A 27,631-nucleotide genomic window follows, 5' to 3' on the forward strand; every position below is an offset into this window, starting at 1 on the left:
AGCTTATCACCTCTGCTCTCCTCTCTCCTTACCGTTCTCATTCTTATCTTATGTTAGACACCTGAGGTTGCAGACAGCTCTAAAACCTGGGATGGCCCTAGTGGCCTTTGCAGTGGCACAGTGGGGTCCAGTTTGGACCTGGAATCTGTCCACAGGAGCTACACCGCGCCGGACCGCACCGGGATCCGGATCTACTACAGTCCACCAGCAGTGAGGCGCATTGAATACCAGAGAAGAAACCAAGGAGCTAATGAGCCACAACAAGCCCTGAACGGGATCCGTTCCCTGGGGTTGACTGGCTCGGATGCTGAGATGGTTGGAGCAGAACCCCTGGCAGAGGTCCTTCAACAGCAAACTTCAAACTCCATCTCCTCTTCCTCTTATGAGCAGTGGCTGAGCTCGCTTTCAAAGCAGCACCGGGATTTGCTGGAGAGCAGAACAGGCAGTATCTCTGGAGTTGTTGCCGCAGGAGTTAGTGGCACTGGAATGACGTCCTCCTCGGCCTTCCACGGGCTTGAAATTGGAGAGATCTCGGCCAACCTGAGTGACGATATGAAGGAGATGACCAACTGCGTGCGCCAGGCCATACGCTCTTCCTCCCTGGAGAGGAAGTCCAGCAAAGAACCGGGAAATCAGGTGATAATATAATGATGAAATGATAATGAAAAACTTTGACTTGTTTAAATCGGCCGTCATTGTTTTACGTCTTTTAACCACCGATCTTAACTTTCAGTTTGTCACATGTGGACATTTTATTCATTCATAGAGCACTTGCCACGACAGTAAGAAAGTACTTTCTTCACAAGATAAAAATGTTAGCAATGAAAGTACTAACAATAAATAAGGCACATTTAGTATTTTTTAAATATTTTATGAGGACACAGGTGGCAAGTCTGTTACTAAATTCTTAATTTTTTAATTAGCACATTATATGACTTATTTATGGTTTTGTCATTTCTTTCTCTCTGTTGCTCTATTAATGCCTGTCTTCACTGCATTCGGCTCTTAATCTCTATCGCTTTCCTTTTTCTCACTCTCTCTAACCCTCTATTCATCTCTCCTTTTGCTCATCAGATGGTCGGCATAGCGACCAGGTCCACGCAAACCTCCACCCAGTATGTCAGCGTAGGCCTTCAGACAGACAGCATTCCCAGCAGCAGGGGGGTGGGGTTACACTCCAAGGCCTGGTCGCCCCGCCCCTCATCAACCACCACTTCATCACTGGTGTCAGCTCGATCTCGCCAGATCTCATCGTCACTGGACAAGGTCCATAGCCGCATCGAGAGGCCCTGCTGTTCCCCTAAGTATGGGTCTCCCAAACTACAGCGACGTGTGTCCTCAGGTACTGATGTAGATCTTTTCAAATGAAGCATGAATATACCCAGGGCCCCTTTCCTGTGGTGTTGTTTCAGAGTGGACTCTTATGAGTTATTTATGAGTTTAAATACTTGTCGTCAACTGCACAAACGTAATGGGGAGTGCAGGAGAGAGGTGAAGGAAGAGAGTGCAGGCAGGGTACAGTGGGTGGAGAAGAGTATCAGGAGTGATTTGTAACAGAAGGGTACCAGCAAGATTTAAAAGGAAGGTTTACAAGATGGTTGTGAGACCAACTATGTTATATGGTCTAGAGACAGTGGCACTGATGAAAAGCTAGGAGGCGGAGCTGGAGGTGGCAGAGTTGAAGATGCTAAGATTTTCATTGGGAGTGATGAAAAAGGACAGGATTAGGAATGAGTATATTAGAAGGAAAGCTCAGGTTGGGTGGTTTGGAGACAAAGTAAGAGAGACAAGATTGAGATGGCTTGGACATGTGTGGAGGAGAGATGCTGGGTATATTGGGAGAAGGATGCTGAATATGGAGTTGCCAGGAAAGAGGAAAAGAGGAAGGCCAAAGAGGAGATTTATGGATGTGGTGAGAGAGGACATGCAGGTTGCTGGTGTGACAGAGGAAGATGCAGAGGACAGGAAGAAATGGAAACGGATGATCCGCTGTGGTGACCCCTAACAGGAGCAGCCGAAAGTAGTAGCAGTAGACTCTTGGCAATGCTTGTTTTAACCCTCTGGGAGCCCCAGATGGGCAGGGTTTTCAGCATTAGTCTGCCAGTTCTTCAGTAAATTTGTTAGCTAGTTTGTCTGAAGTTATATTCTCCTCCCAAGGTGGCAATGGGCTCCACTTTTAGACTAGATGGAACCATTTTGTGTATTCATTTTTTTTACTCTGTTTGCCTATGTCTTCTCTCCAGTGTCGTGATATTTTATATAGTATATGGTATACTATTGTATACTATGATATAGTATACTATGATATTTAATATAGTATCATAGAACTGTCAGTATGCTTGCATTCTATTTATTTGTTTGTCAGTTTGGTTTGTTATTTATTACATTCTTTGGTTACTTGGTCTTTTGGTTCAATAAACATTTTCTTGTGTTTAGTTTTACATCATTAACATCCCATTCCCTTACCTGCTTGTTTTAAGGCTCTACCTCCAGACTGGATGGGACCTCTTCTAGGGATCGCAGCCTGTGGAACCTCCACCAGAGGCCAATGGGTGGAGGGGGAGGCTCGGCCTGGGCTCGCTCCACCACCACCAGGGACAGCCCAGTTCTCAGCGGCCTCAATGACGGCCTCTCCAGCCTCTTCAGCGTGGTGGAACATTCTGGAAGCATGGAGTCCCTGTGGAGAGGTGACGGAGGAGGTAGGACAGAGAGCTTGCCTTTCCTATTGTTGGTATTTTCAAGATGTGAAGTGTTTTATGATTGGCTTGCTGGGTTATCAGCAACAGATATCTCATCCAAGCAATCCTGATATGAATCAGAATCAGAAGCTGTTTTATTTGCTAAATGAAGTTTGTCACATCGAAATCACGCATGAAATTACTTAAAATTGTAATATTAAATTATAAAGTATGCACCCAATTATACAAACGTAAGGGCAAATTTAAGATGATTTCACTTTAGTCTGTTTGTGATAAGATAGTATGACAAGCTTGCAATAGCAAGGGAATAAAAGTGGGTATCCATACTGTACAGTATTTCACTTAACTATACTACAAACAGAAGAGTTTTTCCAGCCATGCTCGTAATTTCCATGAAATGATCCTTATGCCTTATGACAAATGGAATTGGTTGCTATATTAAGTCAAGTCAATTTTATTTGTATAGCCCAATATCACAAATTACAAATTTGCCTCAGTGGGCTTAACAGCAACACAACATCCTGTCCTTAGACCCTCTCATCGGATAAGGAACAACTCCCTAAAAAAACCTGTAACAGGGAAAACAAATAGGAAGAAACCCCAGGGAGAGCAACAGAGGAGGGATCTCTCTCCCAAGACGGACAACGTGCAATGGATTTTGTGTTTACACAATTTACAGAATACAACATTGAAAGAGGATAAACAGAATTATAATGGACTTATACAATTTATGAGGAATATGATGCGCAGGATGCCAAGCAGTGTCCAGATATTAGCAGTAGGGGAAACTAGGGAGGTGGTTCAACATGTTTTAGTCATTAAAGAAAGCTCTCACTCAAGGCATTTAGAGCACATATAGGCAACCAGTCAATAAAAACTGCATCTTGGGCTTTATTCACATTGAAGGTTATTCTCCATCAATTGCTGCACTACCTTCACCAAAACAAAATCTTGAAAAGATTTCAGTCAGGTTTTAAGGCTTATCATAGCAAAGAGTCTTCCTTGGTGAAAGTGTACAATGACCTGCTCCTCTCTATCGACTCCGGTGACTGTGCCATTCTGATTCTTCTTGACCTCAGCGCGGCATTCAATACTGTGGATCATGACATTTTAATAGACCGTCTCCAGTACGGGGTTGGTGTTGATGGCTCTGCCTTGAAATGGTTCACATCCTACCTCAAAAATAGAAGCTTCTCCATTAACATGGGCAATTTTTCCTCTCTATATACATGCTTCCCCTCTGACAAATCATTCAAAAACATGGCATTTCCTTCCACTGTTATGCTGATGACACTCAGCTTTGTCTCCCCCTGAAACCAAACTACGAGTCCAATCTAGTCAGCTACTTCAACTGCTTGAGCACATGAAGTGCTGGATGGCACAAAACTTCCTAAAGCTGAGTGAAGGCAGATCTGAAGTTGACCTTTTTGCGTCCTCCCCACCCCCATGCCATTTAATTGTTTACCAACAGTCTTGGCAACTGGCCACCTTTGTCAAACATCACATAAAAAAACTTGGTGTGATATTTGATTCTGCCTTCCAGTTTGACAAGCAAGTTAATGCAATAGTGAAGCCAGTTTTTTCCAGCTTCGTACTAGTACCAAAATCAAGTTCTCTCATTTAAAGATCTTGAGAAAGTCATTCACACTTTTATATCATCCCGCTTAGACTGCTGCAACTTCATGGATATTGGAATTAGTCAGTCATCTCTGCCCCCCCCCCCCCTCCAACTGGTCCAGAACGCCACAGCCAGGCCCCTGACAGGTACCCAGAAGAGGGACTATATTACCCCTATACTGGCCTCTTTCCACTTGATGCCTGTGTCGTTCAGAATTGATTTTAAGGTTCTCCTGTTTGTTTATAAAGCCCTAAACGGGCTGTTCCCCTACTGTATCGCAGACCTTTTAACCCTATATTCCACCTCCAGGTCCCTCAGATCGGTTGACTTGGGACTCCTGGCTGTCCCACGATCTAAACTTAAGCTCAGGGGTAACCGTGCCTTCATGGTTGCAGCCCCTAGACTGTGGAACAGCATTCCCCTCCCTATCAGATCTGCCCCCTCCATCGACTCTTTTAAGTCCCGGCTCAAAACTTACTTTTATTCACTAGTGTTTAAATTCTCCTGATGTGGCTGAGTTCTGGCTTGTGCCTATGCCCATATGTTGTTTATTAGTCCCTACGAGATATGTGCCTTGTTCTTAATATCAGTGTTTCTTGTATTTTTGTTTTAGCTACCTGATCTGGTCTGTACAGCACTTTGGACAGCTTGGGTTGTTTTTAAATGTGCTTTGTAAATAAATTTGACTTGACTTGAATTACATTTTCTCTGTTTGTTGGTATTAGTGCCATGTTCTACAGTGAAAAAAACAACAACACTTAAACACATCCTATAATCCAACAGGGCTGTAGTCAGCCTATTTATAAGGATGGTTTATTTTTCCCAAAAAGTGGATTTTTTTCTATTCCGAGTACAGGATACCTTATGCAAACCAGCCTTTGACTTAGTATAGCTGCAAATACACTATACTTTATGGTATACTAAAACTTGTACTTAGTGGAAGGATCTCCAAATAATGGATAAATAAGGCATAAAACATCATGTGGTTGTGACTATGAGCTTATTTTGGCCCTAAACTAACTGCTGCTTGGTTTCACTGAATAAGCTTTAGCTAGACTTTTTGGACTTTTTAGTTTTGTTTTTAGGGTAGGTACAACGACCCACCCAACCCCCTATTTGGTTTTATCCATGCCCAACATGCCACTCTCAAAAACTAATAATGATGACGTTTTTCCTGAAAAAGATGATATAATGCATTTGATTTTATGTTTTAAAAAAATTTAACGGCCCTACAAAATCTGTCATATTGTAGTCTGAATTCAAACACAATAGCGGGTCCTATGTTGGAATGTATGCCTTCACAGCCAATTAAATGTGGATCCTTACAGTTTCTGCTGTGTGCTAATGAGTGATTTTTATGCCATTTATGGGATTTTTTTTTTTTGCGTATACGGCGGCCTGTATTTACAGTTGTAGAATTAAAAAAGCTATATGTGATTATCCCTGTACTGTGTTTATCACCTTGTGATGTGTCAATATACTTGTGAAACTATGCCATGAAGACAAGTCCCTTTGAACGATACATGATTCTGACAAGTCAAGTCAATTTTATTTGTATAGCCCAATATCACAATTTACAAATAACTTTTAAAGAACGTACCTAATTTTGTCGTTTTCCACCAGTAACCAGCAGCCAGGGGGCCAGCCCAGCGCGGCATGCTGCCGCTGCAGGGAAACCGTCAGGGGCCACAGCATGTGGCTCTGACCCTGGGCCTCAGCGATACGGAGGGCTGGTCCAGGAGTTCCTCAGGTCAGGAGTCCCCCTGCCTGGGGACAGAACACCAAGAGACTCCCTGGGTAACCTTGGGGGTCTGGGGGTCTTGGGAGGCATCAGCGGAGTGGACGAGCCCAAGCCAGAGTGCCTGTCAACCAGGGTTGGGGGGCTCGGGTCCCTGGCCGGGCTGGGTGGGGCCAATGACAGTGTTACCAGGATTGTCAATAAGAGGTTTATGAGACACACAGCCAAAGAGGAGACGACAAGCAACGCCGTGGCTGCTGTGTCTGTGATAGAGGTAAAAATATGCTTAAACATACACACACATATATACACGTAAAAAGACAGTTGTCAATTGTGTGAAGGTCACTACTGTTTTCTCTTACACCCTCATTATTTTTGCATTGAATCAATATTATGTTACCAAAATAAATGAATGGATCGGTTGTTAGATACATTTGTTTGTGAGAACATAATTTTAGTATTGTTTCGATTATGTGACTGATGTATCCGCACTAAGAATAACAACTTTCACCATAATTTACTCTTCCCCTTTCTTAGGAAACAGCCTGTGATTGTGCAGCCCAGTCTCTCACTGCCTGCCTTGCCCGCCCATCAAGATCCATAACACGCCATTCGCTGGGCCAATGCAAGCACCGCCTCCAAGAGTCTCTGGCAACAACAGAGGAAAGAATGGATGCCTGCAATGAGTGATGACAAGTTCACTGCCACACACTCTCACAGACACACACACACACATAAAAACAGCAATGCTGTTGCCGTACAAGCACTGTTCACTACTGCCATGCAAACACATTTTCAAAAAACACATTTCAGCATGTTTACTGCCCTCTACCAACTTAGAAACACATATAGATATACACTGATGAGCCAAAACATTACGACCACCTGCCTAACATATAGTTGGTCCTCCGTGTGCCGCCAAGACAGCACTGACCCACTGAGTGAGGCATGGCCTCTACAAGACCCCTGAAGTTGCCCTGTGGTATCTAGCACCAAACATTAGCCAGCAGATCCTTAGAGTCCTGTAAGTTGCGAGGTGGAGCCGCTATGGATCAGTCTTGTCGGTCCAGTACATCCCATAGATGCTCAATCGAACTGAGATCTGGAGAATTTGGAGTCCAGGGCAACACCTTGAATACTTCATCATGTTTCTCAAACCATCCCTGAACAAGGTGTGCAGTGTAGTAGGGTGCATTATCCTGCTGAATGAGGCCACTCCATCAGGGAATACTATTGCAGTGTAGGATTGTACCTGGTCTGCAACAATGTTTAGGTCGGTGGCACATGTCAAACCGATGTCCACATGAATGGCTGGACCCAGGGTTTTCCAGCAGAATATTGCCCAGAGCATCAATCTCCCTCCATCGGCTTGTCATCTTCCCACAGTGCATCCTGGTGCCATCACTTCCCTAGGTAAACAGCGCACACATACACCACCTTCCATGTGATCTAAAAAAAAGAAAAAAGAAAAAGAAAAAAAGCGAGACTCGTCGGACTAGACACCCTTTTTACACTGGTCCAAGGTCCAGTTCTGACATTTGCGTGCCCATTGTAGGCACATTCAACAGTGAACAGGGGTCATCATGGGCACTCTGACCGGTTTGCAGCTATGCAGCACCATACACAGCAGGGTGTGATGCACTGTGTGTTGTGACATATTCCTCCCGTAACCATCATTAAAATTTTGTGTGACTTGTGCCACAGCCCACCCGACACCCTGTCATCAGTTTGGGGTTTGTCTCTCCTCAGACAACTGTCGGTAGGTACTCACCATTTCTGACTGGAATCACCACACAAGCCTTACCATTTCAGAGATGCTCTGACCCAGTCGTCTGGCCCTGACAATTTGGACCTTGTCAAAGTTACTCAGGTCTATACTCCTGCCCAGTTCACCCGCATCCAACACGTTGACTACAAGAACCAATTGCTCACTTACCATCGAATCTACCCAGACCTGGACATGTGCCCTTGTTTGGAGACGATCAACGTTATTCGGTTCACCTGTGAGTGGTGATAATGTCTTGGCTCATCAGTTACACGCACCACAACCATCAAATGTAAATACACAAACTGCCACACACACACACACACAAATGCACATTCACTCATACACTCCAACATCACCTAGGCAACTGGGAGGATTCTCTAACTGGGATCTCCAGCGTGTACCATTCTAATGCCAAGGACAGGAAACTACCAACGACCCAAACCTCCACCAAACTACCAGCAAGACAGAACAAGGCGACATACGCATTCACAAGTACACCATACACGCTCAAAACACACAAACCTCAACAATAACAGCCCTATGAACTGGAGACAGTCACATGAACAGAATTATGATGTCAGGATCAAACAACCTACGACTACTTTAATCCTACTTTTGCAATTCACAGGAGGATAAAAAAATTTCTCCCCAAGGAGACTTTTATTTGCAGGTCACCATGAAACCATGACCTACATTCATTTCATCATCTTGTCAACATGCAGTCACATCTGGTAGCCATGTTGGATTCACAAATTGGGGGGAAAAAACAACAGTGTGAAGGAAGAAAGGAAAGAGAAGGAGGCTTTATTCAATGGGAGAAAAGCTTTGTTGAAGAACAGAGTATTTGAGGTCTAATATTTGTTTCAATTTCCTTTAGGGATTTGGAAACTTAAGAGTTGAGAAACTCAGCACAGCTTGAGACACCTTCTATGTTTAGTTAGCAATGTTGCTACCGCTAATCTGGTTGATCGCTCTCCGACATTATACCACTAAAGATAATGTCAGCCAGTTATCCTCCTCGTAGTACATGAAGCGATGATAAATGTAATTCTGATGTTTTGATAGCACCACCGAAGACAGATTGTCTCCAGTTGCAACAGATGTCTCTAAAATGGGTTTAGAGATGGCGGATATGGATGAGACATTGACTTTAAAGATTCCAATGGTGTTCGCCCACTTGTTTGGATTAACAGACGGAAAACATCACAAGGACGACTGGACTGCATGTCCAAAGGTGACACAGTATTGAACAACATCGACGGACCTTTGAATGACTGACCATCCAGTTGATCTCAGACTGGACTTTTAAACAGCATAATCCCACCAGACGTGGTTTAAAGTGGCCAAACGTGTTTCCAGAATATTTTGAACCAGACATTGAAGCCCTGTCAGGAACCTTGTAGGCATAAAAACGTATTTTCTTCAGAAAGCTCAATCAAAACTGTTAATTCTCTTTTGGGTGAATACTGAAATCTCATTTTGTAGGTTTTAATCTTACCTGTTAAAGCATAAAAAAGGGAAAAAAATTAACAGAACACTCACAATACATGATGCCCCCTCATCCTCCTCGTGTTATAGATATGTTTTGACCAAAAAACCACATGTATTTTTAATTACTGCGGGATATTTGGTCTTCTAACGATTATCAGACAACCGATGCTAGGCCCGTGAAGACTGTGGATGTAGTGGTACACCGTCATGTAGTGCACCCTTTGGTTACACTTTGACCTTCTGAACCAATTGGAGACCATTTGTAATCAGCAGCAAGGTGTGTTTTTTCCACAATCACAACTGTGGAGATTGCTGATACTGTAGTATCCTCTAATTCACAGATACAATTATGATTTATTTTTTTTTGCCGCTGACACTGATTTCTTGACGTGTCAGCTGATATTGACAATGGTGCTTACCCAATGCTACTTCGATCTTTATGTTAGGGTTTATTGGACAAAACTGTTTTGAAATATGATCATCTTGCCCCCATTATATGAATCTAACATCAACCTTGCATTACTATGATTAGGGAACTTTAACATGTGGCTTCTAGGTTTCAAAAATAAGCACAGAGGAAATCCTCTAGTTGCTTATTCAAGCTTGGTATCAGGCTGATATCCGACACTGGTATCTGCAGCTACATCCGAGCATCCTGAATCCTTTGCACTGTGGAGGCTTTGGTAGTATGCAAGCACCATGCGGTTCCACATTGTATGTGCTGGGTGTCAATGTAGCTACATACAGTATAGCTACTCACTATCAAGACGCTGGAACAGGATTCTGGAACAGCATTGTTCTCTTTGCAGGTCCTCACACCTGTAACACCCGCATCATACTCTACTGTAGGAGCCCTGCATTAGCTTAAAATGAAGCCATGCAGTGTACCAGTTTTCCCTTGGCTGATCATCCTACATGTTATCTTCTCTCACATTATAATATACCAGCGGTGTTAAGAGCATTTTCTAATGTGCTGACCATTTAGTTTGTCTCCCCCTAGTTTAAATCAACAGCGGCAAGACCAGTTGCTGATTTACTAATTCGATGATGTAAGCTGATGTAGACTTTGGGCCAAGATGGATACAACTGCACAATTCCAGGGGCTTAAAGTGTCTGAGCATGGTGCTCTCAAACCTGGGGGAATGAGGGAAAATTTAAGAAATAGATAAATATATATATACATACACACACACACACACACACACACATATGTGTATGTATTGCTTATCATAAAAGACGTAGAACACAGCAAGCTCTTGGGAATCCCTACGAGTCACTGTTCTGAATCAAAAACCGATGAGAAGAAGAAATCTAGTGTTAAATGAAGGATTTTTATTAATTGTTGTTTTTTTTTTAATTTCCTCTATTCACTGAGTTTCTTCTTGCTCTGACACCATTGACAACAGTCTAAGTGCCTGACAGGCCTCCTCTTACTCAGTTCTCACCAAAACGCAACGAAACATACACACACACACACACACACACACACACACACACACACACACACACAAACCCGACAGGCCTTTATTTTATGGGCAATGTCTTTTATGCACTATTCTTTAGAGTTGATCAGGCTATAACGAAGTACTGTAAAACAGTAAAGAAAGAGCAAAATGGTTTACACTATAATCTACTATACATGTGTTAGCATTCTTTTTATACCAAGGTTTATTTTATTTCTGTGAAGTAAATTATTTTTTTGTTTATTTTTTAATATATACAATAGATGTTTTGGCTGAGCTATGGTGCTAGGTAGCGCAGAGTCAATTGTGGGTAAACTGCTTTCAACAATGCATTCACATTAAATATCTGTCTTCCCTCTCTCTTGCGCTCACCCCCTCACTCTTTCTGTTTCAAACCCCTTTCCTCTCCCCATCCCCTTCTCATAATCTAGTGTTTTCTGTACTGTCCCTTCTCTCCCCTCTGTCTCTCGCTCTTGCTCTCTCTTTCTCTCGCTCTCTCTCTCCCTTCTCTCTCTCTCTCTCTCTCTCTCTCTCTCTCTCTCTCTCTCTCTCTCTCTCTCTCTCTCCCTCTCTCTCTCTCTCTCTCTCCCCCCGCCCCCGTGTCAGTGATTGTGGATGAGCAATAGTTGTCCTCAGTGTGTTTCTCCATCTCAACATACCATGGGATGACTCAGTGGTTTAAAATAGGGCATTACAGTAACACTACATGTATTTCAATAACACAGTGGGGAAAAGCCACCGTCTAATAGCCACCCCACCTGCTCTCTGGCCCTCAGTAGTGGTACAAACCACCTTTGTCTGCAGGCAGTCACTGAAGCATGAGTTCACCTTTTGTCATTCCTTCTCTGCACCAGCAAGAGTCCCACATTTGCATACAGAAATGTAGTTCCTGTAGCTGTATTCAAGGTTTTTTTTTTCCTCTCGCCACAAGCGAGACGAGCAGCCTAGCAGTAGTTCTTTATTTAAGTAAAACCACAGTCTAATGGTGGGTCGGTCATCCATTCATCCCTCCTACACAGTCTGAAAACATACAAACATTCATGTGATACCGAAATGGAAGACTCGGCAGTGGCGCTGGTTGGATACACTGTAAAAAAATAAATCTACATTTGTTTTTAGTCTTAATCTTTTCTTGAAATGAGTAAAAATGTATCAATGGGGGGGAGATAAATAACATTATACAGTCCAAACTGACTTGTTGAAAGACCTATTTATTTTTAAATGTGCCATAAACCTGGACACTGGTGGAGTGACCCGCCTTATATTAAGATATTTTGACATTAAAGTTGTCAATACAATTCTTCACAAGACAAGAGATGAAGAATTTTATGATTGAACACGACTGAATGATTTATTAAAGCTAATATGAGTGCCCATTTACACTTACACCCAAGTTGTTGAGCATATCAGCCGTCTCTTCTTTTATGGTTAGTAACAACTGTCTTACTCTAAAATTTGAAGAATTTCATTCCAAAAATAAAAGATTTACTGTTGGAAAGTACATGGCAACCATTCCTGACAAGACAATTCATTGCACAAACTCGATAACTATGCCCTTGGTAGAACTAATAATACTTATGTCCCACTGTTAATAACATTTTATTTTTTCAATTGTAAACTTGTTTTGATTTTTTTTTTCAAGGAATAGGACAAGACAAGTTATCTATTATGGATTCTTTAAAACAATCCTGACTTGGGATTGGGTAAAACTGACTTGTGGAGATGAAATAAAAGCTCCATCTATCCTTCCTTCCTGTGGGGCTAACTGTTGCTATTCAGTTAACTTGCCCTTCCTCTACCTCTTTTGGTCTATACATGATTCCTACACGCTGAGAGATTTTAGAAGAAAAAGTCCAAAATGTATTTGTAGTGATGCATCTTTGACATGTGGATGTGTCCGTTTCTCCACACATCTTCGATACCTGCACATCAGGCTTGAAGTCCTGTTGTCATTCAACTCCCGTTGTCAATGAGAAGGTCACTTCAGTGCCTTTCCTCTACAAAGATGTCCTCATTTAAGTAGAACTTTTTATTTCTCTACAAAATATTTGGGTATAACAGTAATTCGCTCTGATAAAATCAGCCTTTGGATGTTTGTCTCTGCTCTGTTTGCAAGTCACTTTGGGACGTTTCAGAGTTGGAATGAAAATAAATCAAGCCAATTGGACTTAGAAATACACTGTAGTTCATTTCCAGTTGAGTCCTGAAATGAAGTCACTTGCGTCATGTCTTACCGACAGAAATGTCTTGTTCATAACCAACACGTCTTTACAATTATGTTAGGTTTACTACTTGGGCACACGGTCTGTTATTGCAACTTCAGGACCACGAAAAACTATCTATGTACTTTGTGTCCTCAAGAGCTGTAAAACTATGTTTAGAAAATTACCAAACAGAAATTTACATTAAATGTATTGATGAATAGTATTTAGTGTAGGCCTCCCATTGGCTTGTCACACAAAAGGGAACAATGTTTGTGTAGAACCTCTTGATCTTGCATAGGTTTTGTGTTGCAGCACTGTCCGGTGGTGAATAAATGGAATATTTTGGGTTGGCCAGAAGGTGTTACAATGGTGCTGAATCAAGGTCAATCAAGGGTCAGTCAAGGGTTTAGTTCGTCTTGAATTACTCGCAAGACCAGAACCTTAACTTGGAGAAGTCCAAAATCAAGAGTTGCATTTTGGACAACACTGGGTGATGATTGGCACTCACGGTGGGGGTTTTTGGATGAAGAGGTAACAGTTGTCCTAGAAGTACTCCATTTTGACACAGCCGCCGTTCAGTCAGAGGATCTTGAGCGCTCTTTGAGTGTGATGTCATTGGTCAGTTCTGTCTCCGCCTATCCAGCCTTTCCGCCTGTCACTCAGGTGCTTACATTTGCTCCTCCCCCTCAGGTAACACATAGTAGGCATCAGAGCCAATGACGAGACAGTTTTACGGGTCGCATGGCACAGTTAGCCAATGACATGAGTTTTTACAGGTCATGTGACACAAATGGCCAATAAGATGTTAGACGGGGTCTTATTGTTTCCTGTTTTTTTGTTTTCTGTAAGCCTGTTTGCAGAACAACATGTTTAGAATGAAGAAGTCCAAGCAATGTACTCAAGTCTTTTCCATCAGTGTTTTGAACTGTTGTGTTTCCTAGCCAACCATGCTGAATTATAACATCATAGCAATATGTACATGACTTTGTAGTTGTTCAAACTACTAGCTAAACAATTACTTAAAGACCGCCTGTATATTCGCTTTATATAATATACTCTCATCTTTTTTAATAACGCTTGACTCTTGAATATAAGGAGAATGCAATGAATGAAAGAAAGGAAGGTAAAGAAGTCTCCCATTATGTTGTAACTTTAAAAAGAAATAACTTTGTTTCCTTTCTATCCCTTTGTTTCTCTAAGAAAAGCTGAATGTCTACGGTTGACCTCGGTCACTGTTGAAGTATGTAGCTCTCCTTTTTCGAACCTACTTGAACATTTTTTTTTCTGTACATAGCTGCATTTTGAAAACAAGGAAAAATGTAATGACAGGACACAGCAAATCACAGGGTCAAATGATAAAATTTGATCCGAGTGAATTTTTAAAAAGGGGTTGGGTATTTTAAAGGTTTGGGTATTTTAATTTTTTTTTCCAAACACGTAGCCTGTAAATCAAATTATAATCATTGCCTCCTGTTTGTCATAGAATTCACAAATAAATGTTTGTTGAAAATAACAGGGATGATTTTCTTTAATCTGGTTCTTTATCATTTGATTTAGTCCAAATAATACTTTAGACATCAGACAAATAGTGGCTGCTTTCTTCGCTCGCTCACTCGCTCGCTCTCTCTCTCTCTCTCTCTCTCTCTCTCTCTCTCTCTCTCTCTCTCTCTCTCTCTCTCTCTCTCTCTCGCTCTCTCTCTCTCTCTCTTTAAATCTCTTTGTTTGATGGAGAGGTTGTTGGAGGAAGTGATCAGTGCACTTCCTGGCTTCTTCAGAGAGGCACTAGGAGCAGAGTGTGGAGAGGATCAGCCAGCTATGCGGCCTGGTTTTCCATCTTTGTCAATCCGTGCAGCAGTGGAGGAGCAGGAGGATGTGAAGGGGGCCATTCTATCCTTCAAAACACCAGAACTACATGACTTCTTAAGTAGTCTTTGAATGTTCTCATTCATCCAGGTCATGGTTATCCAAAGGAATTGAATCGAGTGCAACTGGACTTGTATATCCATGAAGACGTTTCGCCTCTCATCCATCACCAGCCAGTCAGACTAGCTTGGTCTAGTCAGAAAGGCACGAACTGATGAAGCCTCTTGGATGAGAGGCAAAACGTCTTCTCGGATATGTACCAAGTCCAGTTGCACTCGATTCAATTCCTTTGGACTTCTTAAGTACATCATAGAAGGCCTTGTACTCAATCGCTGTTAAGGTTCTCAACAGAATATCACTAGCCGGCATGCAGGAGTCGAGGTGGTTGAATGTGTTGGCACCAGGCTCATCCCCCAGGGGCAGCTGGAGGTCCCTGTACGCACTGCGGATCTACAGTGGAGGGTGGTACATGGGGCTGTGGCTACGAACAGACATGTGGCACACATTGATCCTAGGGCAGGGAGCCACTGCTCTTTCTGTAATGATGAGGAGACCCTATAGCACTTATGCCTCAGGTGTCCCAGGTTGAGCCCTCATTTCTCTGTACTGCAGCAGTGGCTCATAGGTTTAGGAGAGGTTCTCGAAGACAGCCTGTTTGTCTTTGGTCCGAGGTACACGGCAGCACAGTGCAGGTCAATTTTTTGATAGGTCAGGCAAAAATTAGCATTTGGCTTAGCAGACGGAACAAAATGAAAGGCACAGGGTCCACAGATGCCACACTCATGTTCAGGGGTCTAGTGGCTGCTCGGCTGAAAATTGAGTTCCTGTTTTTCAAACTTATTTCAAACTTGGAAGGATTTATTTCTATTTGGGGACATGGGGATGTGCTGTGCACAGTAGAAAACCAAGTGCTTCTTCTTAGTTTCTGAAAAAAGAAAAAAACAGGGGAAGGTCTGTATCCTTTTGATTTTACTGTGTATGGAAATTGTGTTTTTCCACTATGTAGTATATGTGTATTTGTGTGAATGTTGTTATCTTGATGTGAATGAAGAATTGGAACATTAAAGGCTTGGTTAAAGGTTTCTCTCTCTCTCTCTCTCTCTCTCTCTCTCTCTCTCTCTCTCTCTCTCTCTCTCTCTCTCTCTCTCTCTCTCTCACTCTCTCCATGTCAGCAGACGGTGCTCCGATGCTCTCTGGGTAGCTAAGAATGATGGAACACTGGTCAATAAAGACTTCAAGAAGAGGGGAGGAGAATGTTTGATGCAAGAGAAAAGAGCATGGGAGGATACTGGAAAGGAGGAGAGGGTGGTAAAGACAGCAAAACAAATGTAGATTTAAAAAAAAAGAGGATAATTTTAACAGGTTGACTGGAGTCACAGCCCTGTCAATATAACGAATTATGTGTCTGTGTCCAAACTGAACACATTCACAAAAAATGTCCTGAAAAGCTGATCCAGTTACCATAACCCATATAGTGGTGTGCCATTTTGATGCCCCAGTATGCAATTCCAGATCAATCCGTATTTCTGTTCAATGGAGAAATGCATAGCTGTGTGTGTGTGTGGGTGGGGGTCATCAACCCTAACTACATCCGGAGGTATTTTTGGCCTTTTTTGCTTTCGATTATACCACAATTGCTAATTTCTGTATTTGTTGTGATGCATTCTTTTGCGCTCTGAAGTTGCAATAGGTGAACAAAAAGCTAAAACGTTCCATCATTAGGTTCCTAGTTATTTAATGTCACAATTTCTGTCATGTGCTGTCATCGCAGTGTCATTTGCCGATGTCACTTCTTTTTTTGGCACATTAAGAATGAATATTAAGAACGGTGAAAAAAAAATATTGTGGTGCAAAGAAAAAAATCTAGCTTCCATGAATCCAATCCACCTCTGAAAGGAAACAGATTTGTAAGAGGTGGATTATGTAACTTCTGCACCATGATTGTTAGCACGTCTTCAAAACAGAGTAAATTGTTTAAAGGTACAATATGCAAGTTTATCCACAGAAATCATATGAATATGGGCTCATATAAGTATTGGAATCATATAAGTATTGCTTTTCCTGGAAAAAAAAAATATGTTAACCATTTATTGTTATGTTTTTTTTAAAAAATGGACAGTCCAAGCAACAAAATCTTTGGTTCACACCACAAAATCTTTGGTTTTGTGGTGTGAATTCAAACACAACAGCAGATCCAGCCAATTAAATGTGGATCCATCCAAGCTAAGAAATTTAACTGGCCGCTAAGGTGTTCATTCTGATGTGTGACCTGCTTAAATAGCTCTAAAGGAAACCACCTTCATTTGTATGATTTTTTTTTCTGTGTGTGCAACATTTAATTATGTGATTATTCACTTGAAATGTATTTGAAATTTGGATAGATAGATAGATAGATAGATAGATAGATAGATAGATAGATAGATAGATAGATAGATAGATAGATAGATAGATAGATAGATAGATAGATAGATCGGTAGATAGATAGATATCCCCAACAAAACAGAGTACTACTACAACAGAAGGTGGTTCAAGGTAAACAGACGAAAGCGAGACAGAGGATAGCAGTAGAGAGGAGAGGAGACTCAATGGATGGGATTAGGAGAGAATCCCAAAGGTGTGTTGAGGTAAAGCTGCAGGGCAAGAGAAATATACAAGGGATGAAAAGAGGGCAAAGAAAGAAGAAAAAAACAAAACAAAAAAGTGGTCCATGGTGGAGAAGTAAGAGAGGGAGAAAGACGCAGAGAGTGAGTGAGTGAGAGTGTGAAACACATTTACACCAGAGGGAGGGGGGGGGGATGCCTCAGGCTTTGACTTTTGTTTGGACAGGCAGAGTAGGAAGATGAGAGAGGGATTCAAAGTTGCACATCTAGTGTTTACAACGAGCAAGCTCTTACCTCCTTTTTCTGCTGCTAGCCAGTTACGCGCGCACGTGTGTGTGTGTGTGTGTGTGTGTGTGTGTGATTATGTCTGACCGCACATCTCTGAATATTCGTCTATTATGTGAGAGGAAGTTAAATGGGGATAATATGTACAAAACTGGATGGCCCTTTTGTTGCCTATAGAAAAAGTGAAGACGGAAGCAGAGACAGAGAGAGACTTTTGATGTTTCTTCAGTCAAGCATCTCACAAAGCAGAGGAGAATCTAACTCCCTTTCTTTTTCTGCCCAACTCTGTAATTATCTCCATCCTCTGCCTCTCCTTATGCTCCAGCTTTGAAAGCTCTCGCTCGCTCGCTCGCTCTGTCTCTCTCTGTCTCTCTCTCTCTCTCTCTCTCTCTCTCTCTCTCTCTCTCTCTCTCTCTCTCTCTCTCTCTCTCGCTCAGTTTTTCTTTTCAAAACTAGGGGGAAGCAGACGCCGACAGGTTGGCTGCTCCACAGACAGGAAGTGATCTCAACATAGCAACGATTGAAAACAAAAGAAACACTTCCTGTTTGGGTTCAGATGACACTTCAGAGAAGGGGGTAAAACTGTGTATGGGTGTGTGTTTGTGTGTTTGAAAGAGAGATACAGACAGAAAGAAACAGGCAAACAGAGAGACAGGACGCTTTATATATAGCAGGGAGATTCTGAGGAAGAAGAGGTTAGAGAACAGTTACAGACGCAACGATGAAGGCAAAACATTTGCATCCAGTATTTCCTAAGCAACCCCCCCCCCCCTTTTTTAAGGCAGGGAATGAACCCTCCATTTGAAACAAGATACCCCTGGGACTAAAATGATAAAGGAAATGCATAATATGTCATGCCTAAAAAGTGCTTTACAATGGAGTAGCAGATAAGGTTGCCTTCATTTCCCTTAATGCCAAATGTGTGCCGGTACTGATAAAAATGATACTGTAACACCCATCATTTGAATTCTATGTAATGTTTCTTGTACCTCTATTAAAATGTCTGATCTGCTGTCTGAATGACTGTATTGTAAACTGGTTGGCGATGAACTTGAGTCCGAACAAATAATTGCTCTCAATGGTCTTGTTTCCTCCATCCACCAGTTTACAATACAGTCATTCAGACAGCAGAGCAGACATTTTAATAGAGGCACAACAAACATTACATAGAATTCAAACGATGGGTCTTACAGTATCATTTTATGGGTACCGGCACACATTGGCATTAAGGGAAATGAAGTAATAGATAAGGTTGCAAAGAAGGTTACAAAACACAATGACAATGATTTGGTAGTTACTTTAAGCAAGGCAGAAATAAAGAGCATTATTAAGCACAGATGGAAAGAAAGGTGGTAAAAGCAATGGGATGAAGAAAGGTTTTACAGAGTTCAGAGGAAAGAGGGAGAAATTAGATGTGCAGGAAGGACCAGGAGAGATGAGACAATAATGTCAAGACTCAGATTTGGACACACTGGGCTAAACAGTACACTTTCCAAAATAGGCAAACACAATACCGACAGCTGTGGCTGCAGTGGGCAAGAAGAAACAATAGAGCATGTTATGATAGTGTAACGTGCATGGATAAGTAGACATGTTGGCCGCTTGGTGACGAGTCTGACCCTTTAGTCTAGCAGTTAGCGATGTCTCCTGTGGTGCGGGCGATACAGGTTTGCGTCTTGGCCGCGGCAGTTCCTGTGGTTGCCCCCCGAATTCACTACAATATATTGTCAGAAATATGGAGAAGGGTCCAGCTGCGGCCTGGAGCCACCTCCAGCCGCGCCCACCTCCAGTTGCGCCCACATACTCGTCACCGTCCCATTACTCATCACACGTCACTCACAACGCTGCATAATCCGTAACACGGCGAATTAGACAGCGTAGCGTTTTCATGTCATTATAGTAAGTGCTACACTATTATGTGATGTTAAATTAACTGTTTGCTCGAAGCACGTTTCATTAAATATATCATGGCGTGTGAATCTGGTTGTGATGTGTTGGGAGCACAACATGCCACATCAGATGCAGGTAGATACTCGTTAAATCACAAACACTACCGACTACCAACAAACAAAAGTTTTGGATGACTCAGTGTCTATTGTGTCATTGAAGTTGTCTTTTTAAGTAGTATGTGACACATCATGGAGATGTAATAGCCAAGCCTGGTAAAGTGTCACGTGTCGGACATTTCTCATTTAACTCTACATTGACTAGTATTGATTAAAAGGCTTGTTCCAAAAAACATAGCTCATCTCTGCATTATCTTTGCATTGTTTTAGAAGTTCAGAGTTCATACTTTGGCCCAGAGTGTAGTAATTGCAAAATAACCATGTAACATTTTGGGATATGGAGCAGTTGTACCCTATTAAACAATGACCGTTTCAACATATTAATGCATTTATTTGCTGCGGTTCATGTTCAATAACTATTTTTGACATCATTCATTACAATAGTACTGGTTCAGGAGGTGATTAAAGAATTTATATGGAGCTACACTGACTGTGCGGTATTTCTCCTTTTTTGAATGCTGCTACCAATACCAGCACCTGTAAGAAACTGTGGTGTGCGTTTATCTCCTCCTTCACTGATGCTGACTTTATGAGGTCATAAAATGTTTGTGTGAGCTCTTACACACAAATGATTTTTGATTCTGGTTCAGACCTTCTAGCAATGCTGGAATGTAGACCTCACTCTATGAGAGTGGTGTGTGTTCATTGCATATTGATAATTCAAATACGTCCTTGGACGTAAAACAGGAAACAAGGGGAGAGAGATGCGTATTTATTCTTTAATCCATTCCAGCACATAATTTGCAGAATTCGCTGCAAAACCCAATATGTGAATTCTCAGAGTAGATCCCCCACAGATTTCCTCCTCTGCCATCTCCAACATAGCCTGTGGGGGAAAATACTCTGGATTTGGTATACAGCATTTATATTTTTTTAAAACGCTACAAGTCTTCACTGCCTCATGCATAATACAATACATACAGTGCACATGTATTTGTGTTTTCTTCTCTTTTGTTACTAACAAGTGACTACTGAAACAGTAATGTTTACAAGTATTGAATGCATACACGGTGTGCAGTTTCTGTAGACCTATCCACACTGCAAACAGGTCTCAAGGGTGTACATTGTATAGAACACTTTCTTGTAGTCTGCTGAAAATTTACTCCAGGTAGAAACACATGCATATAAAAATTGTGAGCGTTAAAAACTGAGCACTATGCTTCCTTACATAAACATCATACCCCAAAGGGTGTACCACAATCAGAATCATTACTTTTTTCCACTTACTATCAAGCCACTTATAATGTGCTCGCCGCCTGAAATTGTCAGTATCAACTACATTTCTGAAGTGCGAGCACACCAGGGCCAAGGTCAGGAGAGCTCCATTGCCGTCCTGCAGGACCACTTCAATGAGTATTTCCTCCAGGTGACACTGTGGCAGCTGAAGTATATCTGGTGACTGAAGTATATCATAGAATAATGTTAAAATGACTTGTACATCTCTGTAGGAAGTTTCATAAATGTGATAGGCAAATGGTAGGCTAGCCATAAAAGTCCCATATCTGTGGCACCTGAAACTTGCATATGAACTGGAGACTGGGACAGAATAGGTGTGTGTGTGTGGGGGGGGGGAGCAGGCACAGATTTCAACTGAAATAAAACACATTGCTAAAAGAACTTGTGAAATAACATACATTATTAAAATCTAACATCAGTAATGTTTATAAAATTTGAGAACGTATCCGATTATCCATACTCCATGTTGTGGAGACTGAGGCTGAAGTTTCTTCTAAAGACAAAGAAATTGAAATGTGAAATGGCTCCGTGCCATGTAAGACCAATTAATATATTTTTGGATTTTGGAATTTGGTTCAAGGCCTTACCTGTCTTTTGTCTTTTGTTGACCAGGGGTTCAACAGAGTCTGAATGTAAAAAGAAAAACTGCTTTTAATGTTCAACTATGTACACAACAATTTTAAAAAAGCCATAATAGGACATGCATATAGTACATACATAAAAACACAAACATCTTCATTCAAACTTCTCAAATTGACAACCAACCCTACAAATTTTTCCATGGCTTTTTCAATGCAATAACCCTGCAACATAGTACTCCATCTATAAAGAATTCACTGGCCAGCTGGTGCACCATTACTGTACCTTCCAGTTCTTGAACATCTTCCCCGTTCAACAGGGTGGTTGCCTCCTTGGTCCAATGCAAATATTTCCTTCAGTGATTTCAAAAAGAAACATGAAGACAATAATTAGTTGTGTGATGAAGACAACCTTTTACAACATGGCTAAGCATAACTTCTACACAACCACACATGCATATACCAGATATTAAGGGAAATGTATGTTTATGATTTACCCTCTGGGGTTGGAGTTCTCAAGTAACATTACACACCACCACTTTCGTGCAGCTGGCATGTCATGCTAAACGGGGGGGGGGGGTTCACTTTATAATATAATCTGGGTAATGTAGAACACTATCAACATGTATTTGAATGTATGAATTATGAAAAGAAGGTTTTTCTATAATACTGCAAAATAGTCATGCACAGGTTAGCTGTGGAGCCAATAAAAGCTACTCAACTTTATAATGGTTTAAATGGACAGCCCACACCCAACCCATTTTTTAAAAATGTGCCGAAGAATTGACCCACCAACAGACTAAAACTACAGGTATAACCCAAAATACTGAGTCAGCCCGCACATCACTACCACTAACACTAAAATAAAAGAATAAAACACACAAGTTGAAATATACCTCAGTAAAATCAAAGGGGCGCCCAGCACCACATACAGCGCAGACTATGGAAAAACCATTGTATGGTTACTTTGAGTCCTGCATACAATATGAATTATAGATATATAAAAATATGTTCCAATAATAAATTTCTTTTATGCATTGGTCATACCATCAACATGAAGATTCCACAGTCATGAGAATTCTTCTGACTTGGGAGGCCCTAATCCACAAAGGAAGAGGATTGGAGAAAACAAGTTCAACACTATGGACTCACTGGATATTAGGTCTGGCTTCAAGTATTAAAAAAGGCAATTATGACACTTACAATGCCTGAGCCAGAGAATACTTTCTAGTGACCTGGTGACACGTGTTGTGCAATTTTCCTATGGCATAGAAACAAGGAGTCAAGGACGCACACCTCATGAGGTGCAGACTATGAAAAAGATAGAGGTAAAGTTGCACACTCATCCTGTATCCACAAGTGACTGTATTCACCTCACAGCAACATTTCAAATATGCCTTCATCAGGTTGTCAGGTGTGAATATGCCTTTGTCAGGGTGTCGGGTGTGAATATGCCTTCATCAGGGTGTCAGGTGTGAATATGCCTTCATCAGGGTGTCAGGTGTGAATATGCCTTTGTCAGGGTGTCAGGTGTAAGGTGAATAAAGTCACTTGTGTGTATATTTCCTCTGTGATAATGTAAAATGTCCCTGCATGTACTAACTTCCTGTTATAGGAAAATTCATAAAAGGTGTAAACCTTAAAGCCCCAAGCAGTGAATTTTGGACCCTATCAATGTGGGGTATATCCACATACAATTTTGAACTGATTTATCTGTGGCTTGATCCATTTTACTCCAGTGTTTACAAACATTACCAGTGTAAACAAACATTTTACAGTCACAAACTATAGTTTAAAGTTAGTCCTTGTATCAAGAGCCCAGTCAATCAATTAGAGAATTAAAAATGAAGTACGTAAAATGTGTAAAATACTTTTTATAGTGAAAACATTTCCATCATGTTATTTAAATCTCTAATTAAAAAAAATATTACTAAGAATATTGTAATAATAGCCATCGTCTCTCACACACACTCACTCACTCACCTCCTACTGGCAGCTGGTATTAACTAATCTCACATGTACGCCAAGACTAACATCGACGCATCTAATGATTACTTACCTGCTGCTTCTGCTGCGCCATTGCTCAATCTTTCCACGTTCGTCTTAGCTGAAATGGCCGTTACCTTTCTTGGCCAATAGGGTCCAGCTGCGGGGGGAGGGGGCGCGGCCGCAGGTGGACGCGACTGGAGGTGGGCGCGGCTGGAGGTGGCTCCAGGCCGCAGCTGGACCCTATTGGAAATATGAGGCAGAAAGAAGACGTATGACTCAACATCTCAGAAAAACAAAAGTATCATTTGATTTAATAGATATTCTACAGAAGAACTCAGCTGAGTGACATCTTATTTCAATATCTTAGAGTAACTAATTTGATTGAGATGTTTTTGTTTTTTTGTAACTAATTGACGTTCTGATCCACACTCCATACCAGCTGGTGACGGTAACACACTAATTCGTTGTTTGTAAACCGCCAAAAACACCAGTAGAAGAAGAATTAGCGGGTGCGGTGTGATTAGCAAATGGCTGGTTGGGCTTGTTTAATGATCGAAGGCGCATTTTCGACGCGGTAGTCAGTGATCGGTATCGCCCGAAATGGCCCGTTTCTTGGTCTCCAAAACGGCCACGTTTTGTGGATGATAAGCCCTCAACAGTTGATAGCGAGTCTCCTGAAACAAGTTTAGAGACGGGAGATCGTCTAAAGCAGTGGGAGAATTAGTTTGACGATGCTACGGCCAACGGGATGCTAACGTGGGCCACATGAAGGGCCAAGGCGTCAAATTCTTAATAAAGCACAGCAATCACAGACGTTTGGGACTCAGCAAAGGCGTTTCAATAGAAAGTGGTTCGAGCAATCTGTCTGGCTGGAATATAGCATCACCGAAGATGCAGCTTTTTGTTTTGCATGCAGGCATTTTTTTACGACCAGGTCAGCACGGATTTCACTCCGAGTCATCGTTCACCATCACCGGCTTCCAAAATTGGCGAAAAACTACGGCCAAGTTTAAGGCTCGTAACGAAAGTGCGGGGCACACATTTTCAGTGAAGGCGCGGACGGAGTTCAAAATGAAGCAGGAACAGTAGCCTGGCATTGTTGGCCATAAACACGATGCATTTATTAACAATCAAAATAACAGACGCGTTGTTCTCGTATGAAGACGTCCAATGGTGAGTGACTTGTCTTATAATGGCGCTGTATTACTAGGCCAGGCATTGCCATATAACAGTTCTCATGCGTCACCATTGTTCATTATTTATGTTCTGTAAGTTATTCTTTATTTTATGAGCTGTTCATTCATTGCTTACCAGGGAGCCGGCAGCATTGTTCTGTACCTGGAGATGCATGTTATGCTAGACGTCTAACGGTTTGTTATGGTTTTTGGGATGTTGGAGAGAAATTGCAGTCGCGTTGTTATATCGCGTTTGTACGGTTTTGGTTCTGGATCGAGGTCTGATACGCAGTTTTTAGACCAACAGCGGTGCACGAGGTTTCTGTCGCTGACCCGCTGTGTGTGCGTGTGCGCGCGCGCTGTTTTGAGCTTGAGTCTGATTCTCTCACTTTTGTGTTTCTCATTGTGTGTATTACGTGCGATTGCGTTTGGTCGTGCGTGCGTATATACTGGTATAGCCAGTTCCGTAGCACCCTCAGTCAAGCGCCGACTGAGCACCCCCAATAAAAATCCGCTGGCGCCGCCTATGAGTGGGCCTAGAGAGCAGGGGGCTACACTGCACAGATTAAAGATCAGTTTTTCTCAAGCCAAGTCGAGGTTAAAAACAGTGGAATTAAGTTTTACCTGACCCACTATCAGTTAGGTTGTATCAGCGAGAAGTGAGCGGGAAAACTTGCCAAGCAGCAGAAAATGGACGGCGTTAACCAAAATCCCAGCGGGGCTGCCAAAAGTCAAGTCGTCAATTTTATTAGTATCGCCCAATGTCACAAAATACAAATTTGCCTCAAGGGGCTTTACAGCAACACAACATCCTGTCCTTAGACCTTCGCATCGGATAAGGAACAACTCCCTAAAAAAAATAATCATTTAACAGGGAGAAAAAATAGGACGGGGGGGGGGGGACGAAAGGAAAAGGAAGCGAAAGAAGCGGGTACAATTTTAAAAAAGTCCCAATAATAAGTAGCTTTTTCAAAAAAGCCAAACAAAGTGAAGAAGAGGGCATTCAGGTGGCGGTTGTCAAGCTAGCTAGCAGTAACACTAGCCTGGAAGCATCTACCGTCGGTTGCAGTGATGCACAGCGGAATTTTGAGCACTTGATCACAGAGTTTGCAAAGAAAAAGTCAAGAAAGAACTTCTAAAGGTAAGAACCATTTGAGTATGCTTTCTGTGAATTGAGAAGTATCTTTCGTGATTGTGTGTTGCTGTATATTTGGTGGATGAGTTCATTTGACATACTGTTTGCATAATGTGTATTGCATCACTAGTGTGATGCTGCTATATTGTGTTGGAGTCGGTTTGTCAAGTTCATTATATATTGGCTTTTGCAGTTCTGTGTGAAGTTGCCTAGCTCACTTAGTGAGCCTTATTTTGAAACCTGCATTCAGCTGTGCTGTGTGATTACTTTCGATGGAATTGTTGTAAACCTATTCCTAGTCAGTGACATTATGTATCAGTAATAATGTCTGCTCGGGTGGTTTTCAGTGAACACAAATATTGCCATAGTCTTGAGTCATACACTGCCTTGGGATGATTTAATCTGTTGTTTCCTTGTTTTGTGATTTGTAAGTGAAATGGCAGTACTTGGTCTATTGAACTGTATAGGCATACCTGCTCTGCTGGACTGGTTCAGCCTTGACCAACAGGTGTGTGATTACCGCTTCCGGTGTGGGAAGATGGCGGCGTGAATGAACATTTGCGGCGGCCTCACCCAGTACCATCCATGCAGTGTCTTTGTCCATGTCTGCGTCTAAATTTTGTCTTCGTTTGATGGCTGGGAGAGCTGGCACTGGATCGGCTGGGAGAGCTTGGTCTGCTGTATCCAGTGGGACCTTGGACCACGGCTTTTCCCGGAGCTGCGCCCAAGGAGGTAACACCGAGGGCGGTCTGACAGGACATGGAAGCAGTGCAGTCTAAGCTAACTGCTAGCCCATGCAGACCAGCAGTTCCAATAACACCGAGGGCGGTCTGGCAGCGACCTCACCTGGCGTTGACTGTGGTGTTTTTGATGTCATCGTTTGGAGTGCGGGGAGGTGTGTCGAGGGTGTCTGGCTGGGAGAGCTGGTGTTGGATCGGCTGGGAGAGCTTGGTCTCCTTCGTCTGGTGGGCCCAGGGACCTACGGCCCCTGCCTGGAGCTGCACCCAAGAAGGAAACACCAAGGGCAGTCTGACAGGATGCGGAAGCGGGGCAGGCTAAGCTAACTGCAAGCCAATGCAGACTGGCAGTTCCGACAGTCATTCTGGCTGGCGTTCGTTCCCTTGGACAGTGATTTTTTTTTTTTAGTTTTGATATACACTCACTGGCCACTTTATTAAGTACACCTTGCTAGTACCGGGTTGGACCCCCTTTTGCCTTCAGAACTGCCTTAATCCTTCGTGGCATAGATTCAACAAGGTACTGGAAACATTCCTCAGAGAGTTTGGTCCATATTGACATGATAGCATCACGCAGTTGCTGCAGATTTGTCGGCTGCACATCCATGATGCGAATATCCCGGTCCACCCATCCCAAAGGTGCTCTATTGGATTGAGATCTGGTGACTGTTGAGGCCATTTGAGTACAGTGAACTCATTGTCATGTTCAAGAAACCAGTCTGAGATGATTCGAGCTTTATGACATGGCGCGTTATCCTGCTGGAAGTAGCCATCAGAAGATGGGAACACTGTGGTCATAAAGGGATGGACATGGTCAGCAACAATACTCAGGTAGGCTGTGGCGTTGACACGATGCTCAATTGGTACTAAGGGGCCCCAAAGTGTGCCAAGAAAATATCCCCCACACCATTACACCACCACCACCAGCCTGAACCGTTGATACAAGGCAGGATGGATCCATGCTTTCATGTTGTTGACGCCAAATT

General features: G+C 42.3%; 1 protein-coding gene across 1 annotated transcript in view; it reads left to right on the top strand.

Annotated features, from left to right (window-relative positions):
* soga1 (suppressor of glucose, autophagy associated 1) overlaps positions 1-8,216 on the top strand; it is a 157,177-nt gene extending 148,961 nt beyond the window's left edge. Inside the window, exons 20-24 of the mRNA XM_056299554.1 lie at positions 58-636; positions 1,075-1,342; positions 2,481-2,699; positions 5,941-6,329; positions 6,593-8,216. Of these exons, the coding sequence (XP_056155529.1) occupies positions 58-636; positions 1,075-1,342; positions 2,481-2,699; positions 5,941-6,329; positions 6,593-6,745 (1,608 nt within the window). The 3' untranslated portion in view covers positions 6,746-8,216. The remainder of the gene's footprint in view (positions 1-57; positions 637-1,074; positions 1,343-2,480; positions 2,700-5,940; positions 6,330-6,592) is intronic.
* The last annotated feature ends 19,415 nt before the right edge of the window (positions 8,217-27,631 follow it).

The sequence above is a fragment of the Lampris incognitus genome, chromosome 2 (assembly GCF_029633865.1).
Source record: "Lampris incognitus isolate fLamInc1 chromosome 2, fLamInc1.hap2, whole genome shotgun sequence".
Lineage (NCBI taxonomy): Eukaryota > Metazoa > Chordata > Actinopteri > Lampriformes > Lampridae > Lampris > Lampris incognitus.